The sequence below is a fragment of the Anguilla rostrata genome, chromosome 10 (genome assembly GCF_018555375.3).
Source record: "Anguilla rostrata isolate EN2019 chromosome 10, ASM1855537v3, whole genome shotgun sequence".
NCBI lineage: Eukaryota > Metazoa > Chordata > Actinopteri > Anguilliformes > Anguillidae > Anguilla > Anguilla rostrata.
This window is the reverse complement of record NC_057942.1, coordinates 40,502,693-40,516,471: the sequence shown is the minus strand read 5'-3', so window position 1 is coordinate 40,516,471 and position 13,779 is coordinate 40,502,693. Positions and strand designations below refer to the sequence as shown.

Sequence of the window (13,779 nt, the reverse complement as noted above, 5' to 3'; positions counted from 1 at the left end):
CGTTTGGGTTGGGCTGATGTGAGTAGTAATACCTACCAAATTTCATTATTTATACCAAACCATTTTAAAGTTATTAGCATTTTCACGAAATGCAACACCCACATCCATTTTTATTGGCTTACTGTGGCCATATTTTTTGACCTGGCAACTATTTTTAAATAAATTTTGTTCATAGTCCTCCCTAGATGATAAATTTCATAGTGATTCATTAAAAATTCTTAAAGATGTTTAAAATGTTTTTTTAATTTTTTTATTCTAAATGGCAGAAATTGATGAGGTGGGTGCATTCAACTCAGTAATACCTAAGAATCACAGAGAAAAAAGAATAAATGGTTAAAAAATAAATTCCTGCCAAAATCTGGTGTCAAATTTGGCCTGTTGGTGATGCCTGTGTGGTGGATGAACTGACCACAAACTTGATTGAATTTCTTGGCCTGTCCTCTATCTATGTACAAAATTTCACAAAAATCCTCAAGATCACATGCTTTTCCAGCTAAGGTGAACTTTTGACACTGTGAAACTGAAAAACATCATTCCCATGTTGCACGCCGTGTCCCTCCCCAGGACAGATTTCACGTACCTCACAGGGACACACGGAGTGGAAGCCAGCTCTAATTTTTTTTGGGAAATGACTAAACAGTTTTCCTTCTGGGCCAGCGAGCCTAGTGATACGACACTTTCCTAAATATTTTCTTCACCGTCTCTGCTGTAGGTGATTTGTGCATAGTGTTGCTTTGTTAAACATATTGGCCAGTGCAGAAGTTCCTAGCTCTGCCACTGTCATTTGGCTGTATTTGATTGCTTAACATGAAACCGAACATATGAAAAACAAAAAACAAAAATCTGGCAATAAAAATGGAGTAGTTTAAACACTGGGGGGTATCCATTTGTGGGAGAAGAGTGCTTGTGGTTGGTGTATTATATAAGTTAACCCAAATATAGAACTATTTACGAAGAAAACAGATTTCCAAACCTGATTTTGTGGTGTAAATTCAACTTTAAATATAACATTTTAGTACTAATGTGCTATGAGCCCCCAGGCAAGCGAGTAAACAGGTTGTGCATGTACGTGGGAATTTAACTTCATTTTTCTTGCAAACTGCATGATCACTGTTGTGTTGGAATGAAAACAAGTATATGGCTGGACCTAACACGTGATCCGGCCGACCAATGGTGTAACTTCATCACTCACTCAGTCACTCAGTCACAGACATTCGCGTTTGTAGGGCTGGCCCCGCTGTTGTGACTTAACCTGTCTCATAATTTTATTACCATGCTAATCTTCTGAGCAGTTAAACAATTCTGTACATTTAGCACTTTTAGAGATCATTGAGAGAACTGTGGTACCCTCCAAAACTAGTCACAGATGAACAAAAAAATACTATAATAATAAATGTACATTTAGAGATTCAGCGGACACTCTTATCCAGACACAGGTGATATTTTTACACACAGTCCATTCACATCTGGAGCCGAAAAAGGTGCAGCAACACAAGTCAAGGCCTGATTCACATGAAACTAAAAACTTCAGCACACCACACCTTCTATTATTATCTATTTAACTGCATGAAAATGACTATCACTGGCACAATGAAGTCATTTTTTGCTTTCAGTCCTAAGAATGCCGCAGGGTATTTGATGAGCAATACATTTTGTTTCAGCACCAGTGGAAGATTGATTTATATTGACAGATAAATCTGAGGCAGATTCTGTATTTACTGTAACTTTTCACCTTACTTTTGGTGTCTCCTCCCAATGTTTTCTCATTCACGCTCTGACTGAGTTTATCCAACACAGAGGGCTGTCAGTGGAAACAGTTCCTGTGTTGAAATTGTGCATTACCTGATTAGGCTTTCAGCTAAAACTGCTACAACACACAACTAGTGATTATTTAACTGGCTCATCCTCACCTGATTCAGATAAAATAAAATATCCCAGCATCACACCGTATGTGAGAATATTGTGTGTGTGTGTGTGTGTGTGTGTGTGCACATAGTGATGCTTCCTTTTCCTGGTATACAGTTAATCCTGGCCAGCAAGGTGATCTTTGATATCAGTTCCCATTCATGTAGAGAACTTCTTGTCTGCTGCTACAGAAATCTCATGTGAATATCTTGTAAGAATATCTTATCTTGTAATGCATGTGCTGTAATCTTCACAATATAGAATATAGGATTTAATGGCGACTTCACCTTACATGTGCTATGAGGGAAGTGGCTTTTTAAAAGTGAATGAGGCTTCCAGTATCGGACACGGTCTCTTTAAATCCAAGTCTTTGCTTCAATTTAGCGCACTGCCATGCTACCCCAAGCTAGCGCAGCATCAGTTGAAGATGACGGCTTGAGAACTAGACGTTGGTTCCACTCTCGCAGTCACTTGATGCGAGTCGAGCAAACAGGTCCCGCTGCTTTCTGCAGACCCATGCGGAGCGATCTGGACATTTATTTCCATAGCGGATCAGCAGATGGCCGACTTTGAATGTTTGTAATAGAATTAGGAATCCTGTTATGAAAAATGAGACGCTCTTCATGTGGAGAGGTGAGGACGATTCTTGTTTGTGCAGCCAGCATGTTTTGGGTCACTCCAGTGGATGTTGTTTAAGATGTGAGAATGATGCAATGTGGTAGACGTGACACATACGCACTGCCGTCATCCAATCAGAATACTCAGTATCCATACTAGCTGTGCTCTGCAAATATATGCAGAACAGTACACATAGTAGTGCTAAAAACCTAGCTCCTGATAATGCCTCATGAATATTTATGAGGGATCAGTGATGTCACACACCTACCTCGCTTTTTTCCCCTTTAAGATTGATCTCTGGACAGCAAGGACCGCTTGGCCGTGGGCCCAGAACAGACCCCAGGGGAGAAGTAATCAGGTGTGACAGTGACCAGCGTGGTTTCGTAACACTGACCATGTGCTCCAGATGGCTGCTCACGAGATCCTGTTTACTGCCCTGAACCCTGTGCACAGTCTCGCACCCCTTAATGCGCACGCAACGGTCTCACACCCCTTAATGTGTGCACAGTCTCCAACAGCTTTCCCTGTGCACAGTCTGACACCCCTTAATGCGTGCACAGCCTCACACCCCTTACTCTGTGCACAGTCTCACACCCCTTAATGTGTGCAGTCTCCAACAGCTTTCCCTGTGCACAGTCTCACACCCTTTACTCTGTGCACAGTCTCACACCCCTTAATGCGTGCACAGCCTCACACCCCTTAATGTGTGCAGTCTCCAACAGCTTTCCCTGTGCACAGTCTCACACCCTTTACTCTGTGCACAGTCTCACTAACCCGTCTCAAGCTTCCTGTGCACAGTCTTGCACCCTTAATGTGCACAGTCTCAATCCAAGCACGTAGTCTCCCCTGGTGCACAGTTCCCGTTCCAAAAGCCCATCCTTAATGCATGCACAGTCTCGCACCCCTTAATGTGTGCACAGTCTCCAACAGCTTTCTCTGAGCACAGTCTCACAGCCCTTTCTCTGACCACAGTCAGTCTCACCGTCTCTGCCTGTAAATTTGGGTTCAGGACTTTCAAACCGGCAATAAAGTAAAAGGTGGTGCGTCACAGCTTAGGTTCTCCAATGAATAAAAACAGTCTGTCTGTGTTAAATCTACTCCGCTCTGCATGCGGATATTTGTAGGCTATTCAACAACCGTGCTGTTACAGGCCCTGCAACTTCTCTATGTCACACAATTAAGATTACTAAATATGTGATATCTCTACTACTATCCACACAAGCATGAGGCATATAAATGTGTATATTCCGAAACACTACATAAGTAAGGAACATTCCTCCAATTGTGTCCATGTGTTTCTAGGCTTACACTTCCTGTCATTATTATTTAATTGGCCAATTTGACTGGATGAGGAAATTAATCATTTCTTATTCACGTGTGGGCTGAAGGTCTTTAGTAAACTATTAGGACAGCAGTCATTTAGAACGAACATCTAATACCTTACTCCAAGAAGAAATAAATAAATAAATGCTTGGTTTACTAGAATGAGAAGTACTCTTTGTTGACCAGAAGAGGACAGTGTAGGCATTCCAGACGGTGTAAAAGTACCTTCGCACCAGTGTCCTTCGCACTGTCCTTGCAAAGAGCCATGGGTTCTCCCCAGAGAACTGAATGGTTCTTCCAGGCAGAATGCCGTGGCAGCTAGGAGCCAATCAGATCTCCAGAAAGAACTGAACAGCAGGAACCTCAAGAACCGTCAAACACACATCTGAATTTGAGACGAAAGATTACAACCTAAATGTTTATAATTAGACTATTATACACAAGGCTTGAATTCCAGCTTGTTTTCCATTTGTGTAAAACTGATATTAGGCTACTAACTGGGCAAAGAGAAATTGATTCAGAGGGCACATGGGGCAGGTGCAGGTGCAGGGCACGTGCCTGCTCCTGCTGAATGTCACACCACATCAGAATTTGTGCCAAATACCAAGTTATACACCCCTACAACCGAGCACAAAAAACCTTAGTCAAAAACCTCAGCCAGTCAAAGGGCTGAACCTTGCAGGTTCCAGGTTAATTTCGGCATCATCACAATGAATACTCAGAACCGTGGTTGTCCCCTAAACAAGAAGCAACAACAAGATTGTAGGCCTGTGTACGTTACGTTTTCGAATGCTTACTATGTCAGCTGGGTGAAAATACAATAAGATCGAATTTAACATAATTAACAATTTTTTGTTGCCAAATTTGCTCTGAAAATATGCACAATCAGGTCATACTGCCATCTTCTACTTAATAGTCGTACACAAACCGAGCTAGATTATCGCATTCGGATAGGCTATCTATGGTGTGCCCATACCGTCCTCCTCCACCGCAGCAGCCAGCGACGCGTCCACTGCGGCTGCTCAACATGGCGGCCTCTATCGTACCGATATGTTCATCCTCATTATGCAGCCGTGTCTTCCAACCCTGTTGTCGAACCAGATTCAGGACTTACAGAAATAGTGGGATCCAGCGGAGGCATTTTCATTCCACAGACGCCAGGTGTGAGGTTATTTACAAATTAATAAACAGGACGGGATTTTATGAGATGCTCGGGTATTTGCCACTGATGTCCGTCAGGTGTCACTAGTTTTGGTTAAATTATTTTCCAGCAGGTGCATCACGGTTCGCATAAAGGTGTCTTGTGTTTTCAGAGGAACATAACGTTATCTATGACTCATAATGCAAAGTCACGTTTCCAGTATCATTGTGATGGACGAACTGATTTTGCTATTTAAAAATAATTGCCTCGCGTGAAGCTAACAGGATTTAATATACCTGTCGAAAACAGCTGCGTGCAGACTAAAGCTGTGTACTCTCCAGCTTCAGTACGGATCAGCCTTATGAAACGCCTAATCTAAGCAGGATAGCCTGCAGCTAGCTACGCTACGGGACATGTTTTATGTTTTAGAAACCAGGTTTTATGCCTTGAACGAATCATTCAGCCATTTGTTGTATTGTAATCCTCTCTAATGGAATTTGGTTTTGTGAAGTTACGCTGCTACAGTAATCTCAGGAACTGAGCTGGCCCGACAGATTCACAAAGAGATACAACGCGACGTGGAAGAGTTGGTTTCTCAAGGCAATAAGCGACCGCATCTGAGTGTCATTCGAGTGGGAAATGACCCTGCCAGCCGATCCTACGTCAGGAACAAAACCAAAGCCGCTGCAGCGCTGGGTGAGTTGGAATATGCTGAAAGTTACAGTGTGTACATACACGGCTGTGGCTGGGATGTGGTTGGAATGTCTTTTTTTTCGGGAGGGCGTTTCGATGTGATTGATTGGGATGTGGTTGTGATGTCATTGTTTGGGATGTCATTGGGATGTGGCTGTTCCGGATGTGGTTGGGATGTGATTGCTTGATTTCTTTGGGATGTGGTTGTTAGGGATGTGGTTGTAATGTCGTTGTTTGGAATGTGGTTGTGATGTGATTGGGGGTGTGGTTGCTTTGGGTGTTATTGGTTGGAACGTGGTTGTTTGGGAATGTGATTGTCTAGGGATGTGGTTGTTTTGAATGTGGTTGGGATGTGACGTGGTGGATGCTGGTCTCCAGGGATCTTCAGTGAGACACTCGTAAGGCCCGCCTCCGTGTCACAGGAGGAGCTCCTGCAGATGATTGACACCCTGAACCGTGACTGGAGAGTGAGCGGCCTGTTAGTACAACTTCCTCTTCCAGGTAACCTCTTCCCCTCTACCCTGACTTCCTCTTCCAGGTCACTGCCCCTGATCTTTAGTACATGTATGGTATGGCCCCTGTTCTGGTCTCTGATTGGACGCCCTTGGCACACGCTGACTGTTCTGGCCTCTGATTGGCCACTCCATGCAGGGCACATAAACGAGCGGGCGGTGTGCAACGCCATTGCTCCAGAGAAGGACGTGGACGGGTTCCACATCGTCAACATCGGGAAACTGTGCCTTGACCAAAGATCCATGGTGCCTGCCACACCTGCGGCCGTGTGGGAAATCATCAGGAGGACAGGTGAGAGGCCGCCTTCACCTGCACAGGTGCTCTGGGTTCCTAGGAGTCTGGATTGGCTCAGTGGCCAGCTCTCTTTCTTAGGCCTTTTACATTGAAGGAGATTCAATGTAAAATGATTCAATGTAAAAGGCTGACTAGCAACATTTCTGATGGTCAGCAGTAGAGGGCACCACACTCTTATAGTTAATGAACCCAGTGTAAAAAGTATTAATATAAAGTCTGCATTCATTTTTAACTGAATATTTAGCGCATTGTAGTATAATTAAAGACAGTATGGGGTTAGTGAGTGTATTGCAGCAGGTATAGAGTTACTGACTGTATAAAAACTATTGCAGGTCAAGGGTGTGTGAGTGTATGATAGTAGTATTATAGCAGGTAAATGGTGGGTGAGTGTATTATAGTAGTATTGTAGCAGGTACAGGGTTAGTCTGTGTATCGTATCAGTATTATTGCAGTTTTATAGCAGTATGACAGTGTGTTTCTGTCTCTCAGGCATCGAGACGGTGGGGAGGAATGTGCTTGTTGCCGGGCGCTCCAAGAATGTTGGGATGCCCATTGCTATGCTGCTACACACGGACAGGCGACATGAACGCCCAGGGGGTGAGAGAGAGAGAGAGAGACCGAAAGACACATTATGAGTGAGTGAGTGAATGTGAACCACTGTGAGTGAGTGAGAGAGAGACAGACAGACAGACAGTGTGAGTGAGTGTGTGCGAGTACCCCTGTGAGTGAGTGAGTGAGTGTGCATGTGTGTGAACCCCTGTGTGTGTGCACGTGTGTGTGTGTGTGCTTGCTGGTGTGTTATAGGGATACATGCTCTGTTAATGAGTTTACAGAACTCTCATAGCCCAAAAAGTACGCGAACACACCAGCCCTGAAATGACCGAATTTATTTTGAGTATCTTATTGGCAGTTTAATGGAAGGCTTGTTCCTGATCGTTTTGCCGTGCAAAACTCTAATGCAGGGTGGCACAAGGCGGGTGTGACTGTGCGGCGCGTTTAAGGTTAAAAGGGACCGCAGCCGGGACGCATAATAATAACATGGTTTGTCAGCGGCGTGACTGCAGCGACATGCGTGTGTACCTCGCATTAGGAATCCGTACCCGTGCAATATCGGAAATCAAGCGCGTTGCAAAATCTCTCCCGGTTATGAAATGAAGCTTAGGATGGGGGCGGAACAGGATCTGACCTGTTGCCGTTGGCGAAGCCCCGTCATTACTCTACATGTCTCTGCCTATATATGGGCGTGCAGGAAATGATCCTCCTTCAGAGAAGGAAAATATTTATCCCACTCGGGGAAAGACTCTCGCAGCTTTCGAGAGGAAGTGGAGAGGGCCGGATTATTGAAAGTGATGTAACAATTAGGATGTGAATGTTTAGGATTTGGAGGCACGGGCCAGCGGTGTTTTGAAATAAAGCCTACGGTACATCCTGTTGGCCATCCTTTGTGTGGTTTATGGGCAGCTGAAGAACATAAAATATTTACACAAAAGAGGAAAGTGGGAGAGATGTGGTGTGATTTCCTGAGCACACACCCTGAACATGGCGGGGGCACACCCTGAACACACCAAGAGCACACTTCCTGAACACACTGAGGGCACACATACTGAACACACCGAGGGGGCACACCCCGAACATGGCGAGGGCGTAGGTCCTGAACACACCAAGGGCACACTTCCTGAACACAATGAGGGCACACTTCCTGAACACAATGAGGGCACACTTCCTGAACACAATGAGGGCACACACCCTGAACGTGGCGGGGGCACACATACTGAACACACCGATGGGGCACACCCTGAACACACCAAGAGCACACTTCCTGAACACACTGAGGGCACACACCTTGAACATGGCGGGGGCACATATACTGAACACACTGAGGGCATGCTTCCTGAACACACTGAGAGTACACTTCCTTGAACACAACGAGGGCACACAGCATTATAGATGTTCAACAATAACAATTAATATTCATTAAACAAAATCCTGTCCTTGAGAGAAGGGTTTGGGTGTAAGTCCATTAATTCAAGTGAACAGGGCTTTGAGCAGCCAGGACAGCAGTGTGTACTTGTCCCATTGAAACTTGCCTTCATGTCATTCTCTTTCTTTGCTGTTGCTTTTAAAGTGATTTAGGTTTGTGATGGTTTAGCTGTACGCTGGCATTAACTGACCCTGTGTCTCGACAGGGGAACAGTGTCTGTTTGAATGCCTGTAAAATGGCGGTGGTATAAATGACGTTGGTGAGACAATCTGCTTATTTTATACCAGCGTATTGTCAGGTAGGTATCTGTCTAGAATGTTTCGGATGGAATGTGTCTAGGGCAGTGGCTCCCAACCACAGTCTTGGGGACCCCCATGTATTCCGTTTATCGTTCCAACCACAAATCGCGATCCCAGAATTTTAACAAGCTGTTAATTATTCTTAACTGGGTGTGTGGCATTCGGTCTGCCAGAGGAGCAGATTGGTCTTGGCTGGGTGGAGAGAGCACACGCACCTGGGCACCTGGCGTTACCTTATCAGCCCAGGTGCTTAAAGGTGTGTTCCTCTCTACAGTTCGAGGCCAAGACCAGGAGCACACCCTGAGAAAGCAAGTTTTTGAGTTTTGTTTCGTTTGTCCGAGCACTACATGACGGAGAAAGTGAACCACCGCTGAAAAGCTGGTTCACCGAAAAGCCAGTCAGTTTTGCTGTCTTTTGACTTTGTTATTTTAGTTGGTTTTTCCCCGAAACCATGAGGAGGAGGGTGTTTGTTTATTAAATTTTGTGTTTGTGTGGGTGCGATCTCTCTCTCTCTCTCTCTCCATGCAGCAACCAATGATGTTTCCCGGAACTGCCACATCTGCCTCCCAGGCGTCACGCTGGCCTGTGACCGGGTCTCTTGCCACATTTAGAGGGATTATTTACGTTCTTAATTCGCATACGAGGAATAGCTACGTGTTCCATGTAGAATAAATGTTGTGTGTTGGCATTGTGCTTATTGTCCTATACTGCAAGCAGTTTCATTAAAAGAGGTTAATTATTTCGCTGATCAAATTAAAGACCGTGAGACCCATTGGGAAGTGTGGACATAAGGCCATTAAAACGAATCAGTTCGTAGATAAAGAATTCAAAGACAAAGCAAAGAACGAGCCAAGCCTGTATCGTGTAAATATGTTGAAGGAAATAAAATTACAAAAGAACTTGGTTGTGTTCGACAACATAATTATAGGAACCTGTTGATTCACCTGAGTCTTGTATTTTGATCAGTTCAAATATTTTGTTACCTCTTTTTATGAAATTCTTTGGCATATAGCACACTATGGACGTGGGTGTTTCATTCTTCATGCCATGCATAGCTTCTAACAATGTGGTTTAAGAGGGTAGATAATCCCTCCTAAATATGAACCAAAAATTAACGGCTTGGTAAATTTCTGGGATCGCAACTGTTGGTTGGAACAAAAACCATCGTACACGGGGGGGGGGGGGGGGGGGAAGAAAGACGGAAGAAAGACGGTGAACGTGTGCTGTGGGTGTGTAGTGAAAGGCTGGGGACGCTGGCTGCTGGAGGGGGGCGTGGGTGAAATGGCGGTGCCTGGAATCCCAGCGTGTTGGCACTCGCCCCCCCCGCCCCCCCCTGCGTAGCTCAGCCCCCATGATGCTGCACTCTCAGACAGGCTTGGGCAGCTGCACCTCCATCAGCTGCCGGGTAGCGCATACCAAAGCCTTCCTGTGAACTAAAGCAGAAAAACACCTCACTATAGACCGCCCCCCCCCCCCAGGCTACAGACCCCATAACTACAGACCCCCCATACTACTGACCCCCCACAGTTACAGACCCCTCACAGTTACAGACTCCACAATACAGACCCCACAGCTGCAGACCCGCCAGGCTACAGACCCCACAACTGCAGACCCTCACCCCCCCCCCAACACTGCAGACCCTACAACCACCGGCCTCCCCCACTACAGACATCCCACATTTACAGACCCCATAACTGCAGACTCCATAACTGCAGACCCACCCACACCCCAGACTACTGACCCCCAGACTACAGACCTTACAACTACAGACCCCACTACAGGCTCTAAAATCCTGTGGGAAATTTGGTGTTATAGAAATGTGCTGATACCATTAGCTGTGACAAATGTGCTGTGTGTTTATTGATTTGAGACATGGGTTGCTGAAAAGGGACTGTTTTTTGGTGAACTTACCCTTTAACGATTCGTGTTCAGTACAGTGTATTGGTACCATGTGGTTAGCCAATCAGAAGGGCAGGATGCCTCACATCCCACCTTGTCCTTCACAGGTGATGCCACAGTAACCATCGCTCACAGGTGTACTCCCAAGGAGCAACTGAAGGAGCTCACCTGCCTCGCCGATATCATCATTGCTGCCGCAGGTAATTCAGTATTCAGAAAGCATTAGCTCACTGCAACGTCTTGTTAGCGTGGCCCATCAACACTATTCATAAAGCATGTCACCTCTGTCAATGCGCCAGCATGTGGTTTCCATGGAGACAGAGCTGTTCGTGCCCTTTTCCCCCCCAGGGGTCCCCAACTTGATAACGGCAGACATGGTGAAGCCCGGAGCTGCTGTCATTGACGTGGGGATCAGCCGTGTCCAGGACCAGACCGGGAAAGTTCGGCTCATTGGGGATGTTGACTTCGAGGGCAAGTTCACGTTTTTATAAAATGTGTAACGTGAAAGGATTAGTCTGAAGCAGACAGTTATAATCCCTACATTACATACCTGAAATTGTATTTTAATTCAAGCATTATTTCACACCAGCCACTGCTCTGACCACTGCTGCTCTGACCACTGCTCCACACTGCTGCTCTGTCCACTGCTTCACACTGCTACTCTGTTCACTGCTCCACACTGCTGCTCTGTCCACTGCTCCACACTGCTGCTCTGTTCACTGCTCCACACTGCTGCTCTGTCCACTGCTCCACACTGCTGCTCTGTCCACTGCTCCACACTGATGCTCTGACCACCGCTCCACACTGTTTGTGTCTGACCACTGCTCCACGCTGCTGCTCTGACCACAGTGTTTGCGTCTGTCACTCTGTGCCTTGATTAATGAGGTGTTTATGTTCTGAACATTCCCATCTGGATAGCCTCATGCATACAGGCGATTGCACACCTTGCATCTGCCCTCTGAAATTCCTGAGGCTTAGCAAAAAAATAAGCAGGAATACTGCGGTCACCGTGACAACACTGATTCACTCAGTGCTGATTCAATCACGCACGGGTTTGGCTTATCGAGCACCGTGAAGCAGCTGTTTAGACGCAGTGGTCAGAGCAGCAGTGTGGACCAAAATGGCACCAATACGGTCATATTTCCTGTAGTTGTTTGGGGAGAAAATGCAGTGTTAGGTTAGGGTTTTTCTGTGGAACTGACATTAACCGACAGATGTTCTGAACTGTTATTGTTTTTCTCGGCAGAGGTGAAAATGAAGGCGGGATTTATCACTCCAGTGCCAGGAGGGGTGGGGCCTATGACTGTCGCCATGGTAATGAAGAACACAGTGACTGCAGCCAGAAATGCACTCACGCACTGAGAGCACACGCAAACACGCGCAAACGCACACATAAACACAGGAAGGCAGGTGTACCCACGCAAAAAAGCGCAAAAACACAAACATGGGTACGAACACAACTGCACATGCTTCAACACTAGCGGTGCACCTGTCAGTCATATTTCAAAGCCACACCCATATTGAACCCGCAGAATTCTGACCAACAGCATCAGCCCTCATGATTGCAAATTGAGCTGTTGACCCATTTAATTAAGAAAATATGTTTTATTTATATTTTATACATTTTTTAAATAAGTGTTTTTCTTTTCTTAACTTATTTTTACAGATTGTTAATTTCATTACTGTTTGAGTAGAGCAGATGTATCGTGTAATAGAGCTGTGCTGTAAGACACCAGTATTAAAGGGTGTCAGGGCAGTTCTCCCAACACTGGTACTCTCTGTACACTGGTTTAAACCTTAAAAGGGTTTTCAGCCCGCAGCTGCAGTAAGTAAATGTTTAAAATGTCCAGTCGTAATCCCCAGACTGTTTGTGCCAACACAAACAGAGCTGGAGCAGTCCCTGTTTGTCCCTGCCCAATTAGAACGCATCGTTTAGAGACTGCATTCGGCCTTGTCCAATCAGAAGACCATAAGTGCATACACACACACACGCACTTGTCGACACGCACACACAATTTTTAGTTTTATTTATTTATTTATTTATTTGTTATTTACTTGTTTTTTTATTTATTTGGTACTTAATTACATTTTGTAGATTTGCATTTTTCTAATGTAATATTGTTTAGTTTTGATTCTAAATTCTGCTGTAACTCCAGGCCATTGTGGACGTGAGCAAACCATTGTTCTGTAATAAATGAAATAAAGTATCTGTTTAGCATCTCAAGTGTGATGGAAAGTTCAGACGTGTGGCGATTGGTCCATTTGGTAGAGGGAGAACAAGAGATGCATACACACATGTGCGTATGTCTGTGTGTGCCTGTGCACACATGTATATGTCTTTGTGTGCGCGTGTGTGTGTGTGTGTATGAAAGACATCCTTCACTGATAGGCTCCTCCTACATTTAGCCTCTCCCCCTCCTCACAGAGGCCCACCAACAGACCGCTCTTCCTTTAGCAAAGAGTACTGCCCCTTACTGTCTTGGCCCGGAACTGTTTCCTCTGTCATCAACAGCAGCACAGCACGAGGACATCAATCTCTGTTGGCCAGTTTCATTCCCGCAGGGCCGTTGGCCGTGTAGGTTTTCATTGTCTGCAATTACACTGGCCCAATTTGCTGAATACATTTACGCTGGTATAACTATTGATTAAACCACAGTAAGATGCTTCATACTGGGACACAAGAACAGTCTTCTGCCGTTATTTATGAATTTGTTAGGATGTTGGAGCATTTCTGCAGGAATCTTCTTCCCTTCAGCCAAAAGAGCATTAGTGCGCTTGGGCACTGATTGGGCGATCAGGCCTGGCTCGCAGTTGGCTTTCCATTTGAACCAAAAGGTGTTGGATGGGGTTGAGGTCTTCCACACCATTTTTGGCAAAACCATTTCTGTATAGACCTCGCTGCGTGCCTGGGGGCATTGTCATGCTGAAACAGGAAAGGGCCTTCTCCAAACTGTTGGAGAAGCACAGAGTCGTCTAGAATGGCACTGTATGCTGTAGCATTAAGATTTGCCTTGTAACCATGACAAACAACCAAAACATGAAAAAGAGCCTCAGACCAAGGTGTGTCCAGATACCTTTGGTCATATAGTGTATGTGTGTAATGCAGGTGTGTG

General features: G+C 45.4%; 1 protein-coding gene across 2 annotated transcripts; it reads left to right on the top strand.

Annotated features, from left to right (window-relative positions):
• The first annotated feature begins 4,784 nt into the window (after positions 1-4,784).
• On the top strand, positions 4,785-12,890 carry LOC135233510 (bifunctional methylenetetrahydrofolate dehydrogenase/cyclohydrolase, mitochondrial-like). 2 transcript variants are annotated; one of them, XM_064297134.1, is made up of 8 exons: positions 4,785-5,007; positions 5,499-5,683; positions 6,059-6,181; positions 6,332-6,484; positions 6,959-7,084; positions 10,774-10,866; positions 11,015-11,137; positions 11,913-12,890. In XM_064297134.1, the coding sequence occupies exons 1-8, from the start codon at positions 4,808-4,810 to the stop codon at positions 12,026-12,028; spliced, it is 1,119 nt and encodes a 372-aa protein (XP_064153204.1). In that variant the 5' UTR covers positions 4,785-4,807; the 3' UTR covers positions 12,029-12,890. The 2 variants fall into 2 exon arrangements, with proteins under 2 accessions (XP_064153204.1, XP_064153205.1); XM_064297135.1 differs by having other exon boundaries at positions 4,790-5,007; positions 6,977-7,084.
• Positions 12,891-13,779: the final 889 nt, after the last annotated feature.

Excerpts from the sequence above, each read along its gene's own strand:
- LOC135233510 (XM_064297134.1), top strand. The coding sequence starts at position 4,808 with ATGGTGTGCCCATACCGTCCTCCTCCACCGCAGCAGCCAGCGACGCGT. Across the intron at positions 6,485-6,958 it reads GGAAATCATCAGGAGGACAG|TGTGTTTCTGTCTCTCAGGC; the intron begins GTGAGAGGCCGC and ends GCAGTATGACAG. Across the intron at positions 7,085-10,773 it reads GCGACATGAACGCCCAGGGG|GTGATGCCACAGTAACCATC; the intron begins GTGAGAGAGAGA and ends TGTCCTTCACAG.